General features: G+C 41.5%; 1 protein-coding gene across 1 annotated transcript; it reads left to right on the plus strand.

Annotated features, from left to right (window-relative positions):
* The first annotated feature begins 8,863 nt into the window (after positions 1–8,863).
* On the plus strand, positions 8,864–10,589 carry cdkn2aipnl (CDKN2A interacting protein N-terminal like). Its single transcript, XM_080749672.1, has 3 exons — positions 8,864–9,119; positions 10,131–10,236; positions 10,353–10,589. The coding sequence occupies exons 1-3, from the start codon at positions 8,908–8,910 to the stop codon at positions 10,359–10,361; spliced, it is 327 nt and encodes a 108-aa protein (XP_080605798.1). The 5' UTR covers positions 8,864–8,907; the 3' UTR covers positions 10,362–10,589.
* Positions 10,590–10,743: the final 154 nt, after the last annotated feature.

The following is a 10,743-nucleotide window of genomic DNA, read 5'->3' on the forward strand; positions in this document are numbered from 1 at the left end:
CTCCTAAGGGTACATTTGGTTTAATTTTACGCTCTCTAGAGTTAAATATCTAAATAATAATAATCTTTATTGTCCCCGAAGGGAAATTTGTCTTCACAGTCTGTTTAAACAAAGAAACAACACATAACCATATAACAACACAAACATATCACAAAGACAGATCATCAGTACCCCACTATACACAGAAAAACCCTCTTAGCGACGGGGGTGCTTAGGGGACAAAAGTCCTGCAAAACCGAATATTGTGCCAATTCAAGGTTCTGTATCTTCTACAAGAGATCGAAGTAGCGATACAGAGGATGATCAGTGTCATTTGTTATCGAGAGTGCTAACTGCTAAGCGTGTGATGGCCTATATTGTTCATATCAGCAAGTGGGGGTGTGGGAAGTCCGATGATCTTGGAAGCAATACGGGTGATACTGAAGTTTATTTCTTTATAAGGGTCCATTTGGTTACCAACCAACTCTCCGGTCTCCATCATTCAGCTGCATGGGACCACCTTGAGGGGGTTCCAGCCTGAAACCCCCTCACGGTCCACTGGTGGTCCCCGGACCACTAGAACCACTACTCTATACTGCCATACAATTGCCTTATTAATGCTCTACTGTCATATGCTGCCTTATTAGTGACTCTCTACTGCCTTATTACTGACTAGCTTTATTGTCTGCTTTGTCTTTCTTGTATGTCCTTGTATGCTGTGTGTGTGTGTGTGTGTGTGTGTGTGTGTGTGTGTGCGTGTGTGCGTGCGTGCGTGCGTGCGTGCGTGCGTGCGTGCGTGCGTGCGTGCGTGCGTGCGTGTGTGTGGGTTCACTGCATGTGTATCAAATTTTACAGGTGCCGATAGAAATGCTTGTGTAATCGTTTTGTGCAGGGCACATCCTTCAACGTTTCACTTAGAGGACGTTTAGTTCATTAAAAAGTGAAAAAGAATATTTTATCTGGAGGCACACAGTAGTGCTCTTTCTTTTCTTACGGATAACAAGAGCTCTTTCTTGTCCTTAGATGAAGAGATGGAGAAACTGAGTGTGTATTGTTTAAAACATGAAACAGTTTATTCTTTATTTTTATCGCTCATCTTGCAGATGTGCTCAGCCTGGCTGTCAGTCTTCTTGCTGATGTTCATATTATGCACCTAGAGCAGTGTTGATTTTGTACATATAACTGAACTATGACGAAAAGTGTTCGTCGACTACCTTTGTTCTCTAATGAAAACGAAATAAAAACTAAGCTATTATGACTAAAACTGAGACTAAATAGGCATCGTTATGTAACAAAAATGCCAAAGAATATTGGGAATCATTAATTTAATTTAATAGTTTTTACTGTTTATTTATAGTTTCCTTTTTAATAATTTATGTAGAACTAGAAGCTCGGCCGCCCGAACAATGTATAGGGGATGAATGCCCCGCCCTTTAATGCAAACCCCATTATACCTGTTGTCATAGGATCTGTTTTGACCATCTGTTTGCGTGTGTCCATTTATGCCCATATATGGGGATATCTATCTGTCTACGTCCATTTTATGTCCATATATGGAGATCTCTTTAGGACCCGTTTTGGACATATCTTCAGTTCAGTTCAGTTTATTTTCAGTTCTTTGGGCATTATACAAGTTATTATTGAAAAAAAAATAGAAAAATATAATCAACAGTATAAATATGCATACGAAAATGTCTGTACATACATTTCACAGTATTTGTCCAAGTCCCTGAAAAAGGGGTAGAGAGAAGCCACAAGGCTTGTCGGGCCCTACCCCTGGTAATGTTTTTACATTTGTTTATTTTTTTTATGACACTTCTTTTTCTTTTTCTTTTTTCTTCTTTTTTGTCACAATGAAATAAAAAGTAGACAACAATAGTAATTATGATAACAATAGTGATAATAGTGGCAATAATCCATCCATACAGTGCTATATATTTAGTTTTGTTATATTATAAAAATGATATATGACCTAGATTATTATCACCATTATCACCACCATATAATAACATAATAATAATAATAACAACAGTAATCATAGATTATCTAAAGACTCCTCCAATCTGTACCTTTCAAAAATCGATTTCTTTAATTTATATTTAAATTGTTTGATGTTCTTACTGTACTGCATCTCCTCCTCTAGGCCATTCCATAATGTTACCCCACAGGAGGAGATGCACATTGTTTTCAGATTGGTTCGCATCACAGGTTTCTTGAAGTCAAGTGGTCTTCTGAGGTCGTACCCTCCCTCCTTATCCAGGAATTTATTTTTTACATTTACGGGCAGTTGGTTATGTCTTGCTTTGTACATTACCTGCAGTATTTTGTAGTTAACTATGTCCTTGAACTTCAAAACCTGTGATTCAAAAAACAGTCTGTGTGTATGGTCTCGATAGCCTACATGGTTTATCAATCTTATAGCTCTTTTTTGGAGTATAACCAGTGTATTTAGAGTTGTATTATATGCATTACCCCACACTTCAGAGCAGTAGTACATATATGGCAATATCATTGCACAGTATAGAGTGTGCAATGACTTTGGATTTAGGATGTCTCTCGCTCGACCTATCACTGAGATGCTCTTTGCCATCTTGGCCCTCACACATTCTACTTGGGGCTTCCAGCACAGTCTGTGGTCCACAATTACCCCTAGAAATTTGTATTCACTAGCCCTTACCCGTTCAAAGATATGAGCTCCGAAATGATGTGCAGTGTGTGGATTATGGGATGTGCACTGTGCACACAGTATATGAGGGATGGAAAGTAACTTTAACTGGTGCTTGCATGCTAATATGTAGGAGCATCAATGTAAGAAATACCCGTTCCATTTAACGGCTACAGAGATACTGTGTACCGATCTGCATGATTTTGGACAACATCTGTAACAGGGCCAGAAGCCCCTCCCCACCGCCCGCCCGCCCGCCCGCCCGCCTGCACACACCACACCCCCCCCCCCCCCCCCCCCCCCCCCCCCCCCGTGTGTGCGCGTGTGTGTGTGTGTGTGGGTTTGTGTGTGATTGTGCATGGCCTGAACAACAGCGCCCCTCCCTTAACATGTGTGGTCACAAAAGGTACTGTAGGCTAAATAGATATAGATACACCATAAAAATGCGAATATACAGCATACGATTTGTGAAAGTGACAAACGGCCTTCACAGTTATGTCAGGTGTGTTCATATGCTGATAGTGATGCGATTTCAGATCAATTGCTCCAGCCACCGAGGAGAAACGCTGGGACAGACAGACACTCACTCACTCACTCACTCAGTCAGACATTCGCAAAATTATAGTATAGATATACGCGTTCAATAATAACGTTATCTATCATCAAATTGATGTCTATATTTATTGGGCGGTTTCCAAAAACCATGCACCTGGTTTTATTTAAATTTAGAGATAACTTATTCTTGTTGAACCAAAGTTTTAATTTACCCATTTCTACTGTTACCACTTCTATAAGCTGCTGGATGTCTTCCCCACTACAGAATATGTTAGTGTCGTCGGCAAACAGTACACATTTGAATACATTTGACACAAGGCATAGATCATTGATATACAAGTTAAAAAGTTTTGGGCCTAGCACCGACCCTTGAGGGACACCACATGTAATAGTTCTGCGGCCTGATTTGCAGTCACCAATTTGGACAAATTGTTCTCTGTCTCTTATGTAGGTTTTTAACCAGTTTGACACAACCCCTCTGAACCCATATTTTTCCAATTTACTGAGAAGAATATCATGATTGATAGTGTCAAAAGCCTTCCGCAAGTCCACAAAAACACCTATTGTATACATCCCATTATGGATATTATTTAGGATTTCCTCTGTTAATTCAATCAATGCCATTGCAGGCGATCTGTTGGCTCTGAAACCATATTGGTTCTCTGTTAAGAGGTTATTTTTTTCCACAAAGTGGTCCAGTCTCTCCCCAAATAATTTTTGAGCGGTGGTTACACCGTCTCCTATACGTGGCCGTGTGTGTATGCGTGCGTGCGTGTGTGTGTGCGTGTGTCCGTGTCTGTATGTAGCCTGCAGAGCCTGCAGTACCTTTTCTGACCACACATGTTAAGGGAGGGCGCTGTTGTTCAGGCCAGAGACACACACACACACACACACACACACACACACACACACACACACACACACACACACACCGACCACCGCTCAGTTCACACGGGTGTGATTTTCTAATATTTTTGAGAACTGCGATAGTAGTGATATTGGTCTATAGTTTGTAAACTGTTGTTTATCCCTGGCTTTGTGGATTGGGATTACTTTTGCTGTTTTCATATTGTTTGGAAATACACCATTTCTAAATGATGAGTTGTATATGCAAGTAAGAGGTTTTATAATGGCATCTATTATTTTTTTAATTAGAAGCATGCTCACGTCATTGTGGTCAGTGGATGTTTTATTATTGCAGTTATTGACGATGTCCATGACCTCTTGTTCCTCCACTGCTTTTAGAAACATAGAATGTTGGTTACTGAAACCCCACTCATCAGCAGGCCTGCTTTCCTCCAATGGAGTTATTATTTCATTTGCCAGAGTGGGTCCTATGTTAACAAAGAAGTTATTGAATCCGGTTGCAATATCATTCAAGTTGGTTATATTTTTGTCATTGTCTTTAAAATATTGTGGATAGTTTGCAGACAATGATCCCTTCTTTATGATTTTATTTAGAACACTCCATAGTCCCTTTGCATTATTTTTATGACTTTCTAATAAATTATTATAATATTCTTTTTTACTCATTCTGATCATGTGGGTTAATTTATTCTTATATAATTTATATTTACTTTCTGTTTCTATTGTTCTGTGTCTTATAAAGTCCTTATATAAAGTGTTCTTTTTCTTACAAGCATTTCTTAGTTTTGGCGAGATCCATGGTTTCTTTATTTCTGTTTTCTTATTTTTACATTTACGAATGGGGCAGTTTTTGTCGTAGTACTGCATAAATATGCTAAGAAAGGTATCATATGCTTTATTTGTGTCATTTTCTCTATATATTTATATTCCAGTTATGAGCCAACAGATCCTGCTTAAGTGCCTCTATGGACTCTTCGGTTATTAATCTCTTATACAACAGCTGTCTTTTTGTTATCAAAATCACACTTATATATTACAAACACTGGCAGATGGTCTGTAATGTCTATCACTAGTAATCCACTCTCCAAGTTCTTTCCAATTTCATTGGTATATATATTATCAATTAATGTTGCTGTATTTCTTGTTATTCTTGTGTTTATATCTGTTTGCCTGTGTCCATTTATGCCCATACATGGAGTTATCTGTCTGTCTGCGTCCATTTTATGCCCATATATGGAGAACCCTGTAGGACCTGTATTGACCATCTGTTTGCCTGTGTCCATTTATGCTCATATATGGAGATATCTGTATCTGTCTGTCAGCATCCATTTCATGCCCATATATGGAGATCTCTGTATCTGTTTGTCTGTGTCCCTTTATGCCCATTATGGAGATCTCTGTATCTGTCTGTGCCTCCGACTGTGTTGCAGACACAGTGCTGGTTCCCCCTTTAATGCAAACCCCATTATACCTGTTGTCATAGGACCCGTTTTGACCATCTGTTTGCCTGTGTCCATTTATGCCCATATATGGAGATATCTGTATCTGTCTTTTTGTGTCCATTTTATGCCCATATATGGAGATCTTTGACCATCTGTTTGCCTGTGTCCATTTATGCTCATATGTGGAGATATCCGTATCTGTCTGTTTGCATCCATTTTATGCCCATGGCGGGGAACACGCGTGCCTAATTTGAAATAGGGAATGAATGCCCCACTCTTTAATGCAAACCCCATTATACCTGTTGTCATAAGAGCCGTTTTGACCATATGTTTGCCTGTGTCCTTTTATGCCCATAGAGGAACATCAGAATACGTAACCATGGCATTTTTTGTTGACTCATGTGGTGTACGTGATCTCAGAGCCTTTTATGAAGTGATGTCACAATGAGTCAGCGCTTGCGCCGATTTCCTCCGGAACAGCCTGATGTCAACAATCAGCTCCGCATAAGGAGATTCCGAACGTTTTGCGCCGGTTTGGGAAAACCGCGAGTCGGGTCGGGTCGAGGCCCGGCACTGCACTCCACGCGGCGGCGGGGAACGCGCGTGCCGAATCTGAAGCCGGTGGGACGAACGGTTCTCGAGATACGCGGATTACAAACAGACAGACACGCAGACAGACAGAGATTTGTCGCATTTAGGCTACTAGAAGCTGGGCCGCCCTTCGGGCGGCCCAGCGTCTAGTCGGCGACCTGGCCAACTCGGGAACGATGTAAATAGAGAATGAATGCCCCGCCCTTTAATGCAAACCCCATTATACCTGTTGTCATAGGACCCGTTTTGACCATCTGTTTGCCTGTGTCCATTTATGCCCATATATGGAGATATCTGTATCTGTCTGTCTGTCGGCGTCCATTTTATGTCCATATATGGAGATCACTGCAGATATAGTTCTGGGTCCATTTTATGCCCATATGCCCATATATGGAGATATCTGTCTATTTGCGTCCATTTTATGCCTGCCCCACCCTTTAATGCAAACCCCAATATACCTGTTGTCATAGGACCCGTTTTGACCATCTGTTAGCCTTTGTCCCCACCCTTTAATGCAAACCCCAATATACCTGTTGTCATAGGACCCGTTTTGACCATCTGTTTGCCATTGTCCCCTTATGCCCATATATGGAGATCTCTGCACACACAGTACCGGTTGCGGAAAACTCTGATGTCAGACATCAGTTCCGCATACGGGCATTCATTTTATGCCCATATATGGAGAACGTGGGAAGAATGGTTTAGAGATACTCGGATTACATACATACATACACATTCACAGAGATTTTTTGTTGACTCATGTGGCGTACGTGATGTCAGAGCCTTTTATGAAGTGATGTCACAATGAGTCAGCGCTTCCTCCGGAACAGCCTGATGTCAACAATCAGCTCCGCATAAGGAGATTCCGAACGTTTCGCGCCGGTTTATCACTGCAGATATAGTTCTGGGTCCATTTTATGCCCATATGCCCATATATGGAGATATCTGTCTATTTGCGTCCATTTTATGCCTGCCCCACCCTTTAATGCAAACCCCAATATACCTGTTGTCATAGGACCCGTTTTGACCATCTGTTAGCCTTTGTCCCCACCCTTTAATGCAAACCCCAATATACCTGTTGTCATAGGACCCGTTTTGACCATCTGTTTGCCATTGTCCCCTTATGCCCATATATGGAGATCTCTGCACACACAGTACCGGTTGCGGAAAACTCTGATGTCAGACATCAGTTCCGCATACGGGCATTCATTTTATGCCCATATATGGAGAACGTGGGAAGAATGGTTTAGAGATACTCGGATTACATACATACATACACATTCACAGAGATTTTTTGTTGACTCATGTGGCGTACGTGATGTCAGAGCCTTTTATGAAGTGATGTCACAATGAGTCAGCGCTTCCTCCGGAACAGCCTGATGTCAACAATCAGCTCCGCATAAGGAGATTCCGAACGTTTCGCGCCGGTTTCGGAAAACCGCGAGTCGGGTCGGGTCGAGGCCCGGCACTGCACTCCGCGCGGCGGCGGGGAACGCGCGTGCCGAATCTGAAGCCGGTGGGACGAACGGTTCTCGAGATACGCGGATTACAAACAAACAGACAGAGATTTGTCGCATTTATAGATAGATAGATAGATAAGCACTAGAATAGGCACTTGTACTGGTGGTTGTCGAGAAACTCATCATATCCTCGGCGGTAACTTTATTAATAAGATATTCATTACATAGCTAATATCCCTTGCATGTGTTATTGATATTTCACGTTAATCTTCTATATTAACAGGCACATGCTCCAATCTGCTCAAAACATGACACAAACACTGTTCAGGTCAGGTGTCTGCCATGGGAATAGTTGTACCCGGGGCCATGTCAGGGACTTAAAACCTAAATTGCAGCAGGGTTTAACACTTCAAATAGCCATAACTTGGTTACCATGCATGCATTGCTCTGATCAGTTCAATCAATTATTTCTATGAATTGAGTACAAAGGACCCCAATTGAAACAAGCCATAGGCTTTCTTGGCAGACCTTGTATTGAACTGTACTTTCCTGTGCTTTCTTTTTGGGCAAACTGCTAACAAAGTATTCAATCAATCAAAGCGCAATATATAGGACTGGTTTCAGCCTGAAAATCTAGCGCATTAAACACAATATTATGTGTGTGTGTGTGTGTGTGTGTGTGTGTGTGTGTGTGTGTGTGTGTGTGTGTGTGTGTGTGTGTGTGTGTGTGCGCGCGCGCATGCATGTGTGTATGTAGTATGTATGTATGTATGTATGTATGTATGTATGTATGTATGTACGTACGTACGTATGTATGTATGCATGCATGTATGTAGCCGTAACAGTATGTGAGTGTATGTGTACACTTGTATTGTGTACACTTCTGCTTTGGCAATGTAAACGTATGTTTTCTCATGCCAATAAAGCCCTTTGAATTGAATTGAATTGTATGTGAGTGTGTGTGTGTGTGTGTGTGTGTGTGTGTGTGTGTGTGTGTGTGTGTGTGTGTGTGTGTGTGTGTGTGTGTGTGTGTGTGTGTGTGTGTGTGTGAGAGTGTGTGTGTGTGTGTGTGTGTGTGTGTGTGTGTGTGTGTGTGTGTGTGTGTGTGTGTGTGTGTGTGTGTGTGTGTGTGTGTGCGCGCGTGTACTGTATGTAATGTATGGCCTGATGAGCAGTTCCTCAGATTGACCACGGGGTGGCAGTGTGGTAAAACACACGTCTGAAATATCAGGTTCCTGTCTCACTTTTTCGTCCGACAGGAAGACGTTTTCCTCGACTCGTCTCTCATTCCTTTTCATCACGGTTTCCGCACGGCGGTGTTTTTATTCCACGAGTGAACAAAACAAACATGGGTGACTTGGACATCCAGGAGTTCATCCAGCAGAACAGAGCGCTGGCCGACCAGGTAGAAACGTACCGAGGTGTTTCAGAGAGCGAGAAGCACTGGGACGCCAGGAGGGAGTTTATTCTGCGGAACATAAACGACTATGAAGACCCGCACGTAGATCATTTACTGGCTCTGTCCATGGTGTGGGCCAACAACGTGTTTCTGGGCTGTCGGTGAGTAAAACAAGAACGCTTTGATTGATAATTCATTGATTGATTATTGTATTAGACAAAAGTGTGGCGCAGCACAAGTACAGTCAAAAAACACTAGTAGTCTAAAAGGAACACATAAAAAAAAGTCCTACAAAGCACACGCTACGTCGCTTGTAGATCTTTTTTGCAAGCACACACTGCTACTGATCCTTATGCTGTACTTTGTCTCCCTCTGCCGATGGAGAGAGGTAATGTCCGAACTACAATAAAAAACTGTGTTTACACCAGAGGTATAGGGTTTACACAGTACACCATAGAATGGAAAGAAAGAAAGAAATACCAGTATATTAACATCAATTGTCACCGTAGGCAGGGAAGCGCAGGGGTCCTTGAGGTACCTGACTTGTTAAACATCAGTGTTAATATATTTTACAGTAAGTTAAGCTTACACAATTAGAACATGTAGAACCATTGTTAATAGTTTGTCTGTTATCTGGCATGGACAAAATCACAATCCAACAATACAATCATATTTGGGTCATGGAGGTCTAAATCTCATTCGAGTGGCCCTTGGGGGTCACATTCTATTAAATTAGGCTCCTTGATATGAAAAAGGGAATGTCTCAATGGAGGAGTTGGGACTTGGGAGACACATCCAACCACTGCAGATCATGCGTACAGATATATTGTATTAACACACCGACCATACAGATTGGTTGAAACAACACTTCATGTATTACTCATACACCAACTGTATGTAGCACACATTTGGTAACTAAATTGTGTGCGGTAAGTTAAGTACTGGGTGTTGATGGTACAGTAGGTGTTGCTCTCCACCTCAGCAGCAATCCATCTTCCAAGGGTCTACTGTGCATTGAACAGGGGGTTAGGGCTTAATACTTATTCACTGGATTAGGTCCTGTATTGCAGCTTGAACAACTGTAAGGAGATAGCAATTCACTGACGAGACCAAGCATTTGCATTATGTTTACAGGTAATGTTGACTGTTTCTTGTCCTATGTTTTCATGCAGTTACAGCTCTGAGCTGCTGGAGAAAGTGACGGAGATGGCCGAGGGTATTGTGGTGGTCGACGCACCAATCTTCAAAACCAGAGATGAGATCATGAAGAAACAACAGGTAAAATGTTTTTTTTTTTTAAATACTTTTCTTATTTGTCATACATGTTTGATTGACACGGATACGGTGAAACAGATGAGATCAGGTCTAATCAATACCTCTCTTATACTTCACAGGGTCGGTGACCGAGCAGAAACAGATTGAACACGGCTGAGGACCATAGTTCTGTTAATCACACATTTTTATATTTTATAAGTGATGTTGAATGTGTAAAAGTGTTAAGTTTTTAGATGTGTAATTTTTCTTTTTTTCTCCTGTTCTCTCTTCAATGATGGAGGCACTGTCACGTGTCTGTTTTTAAATAAGTTTTTTGGCATTAACTCTTCATTATTAAAGTCATGGTTTCGAGAGTTTATTTGTGCTGATTTTGGAATCGTTCCTTAGCTATGCATACCAGTTATTGAATACTCACAAACAGGAGCATTAAATACTCACAAACAGGAGCATACACATGTATTTTGCAAGAGTACAGTGTTGCCCACAGTCAGGGTTGTGATCTGGAACAGT

Source organism: Nannobrachium achirus (genome assembly GCF_963921795.1).
Source record: "Nannobrachium achirus genome assembly, chromosome: 19".
Taxonomy (NCBI): Eukaryota; Metazoa; Chordata; class Actinopteri; order Myctophiformes; family Myctophidae; genus Nannobrachium; species Nannobrachium achirus.

Excerpts from the sequence above, each read along its gene's own strand:
- cdkn2aipnl (XM_080749672.1), top strand. The coding sequence starts at position 8,908 with ATGGGTGACTTGGACATCCAGGAGTTCATCCAGCAGAACAGAGCGCTG. Across the intron at positions 9,120-10,130 it reads AACGTGTTTCTGGGCTGTCG|TTACAGCTCTGAGCTGCTGG; the intron begins GTGAGTAAAACA and ends GTTTTCATGCAG.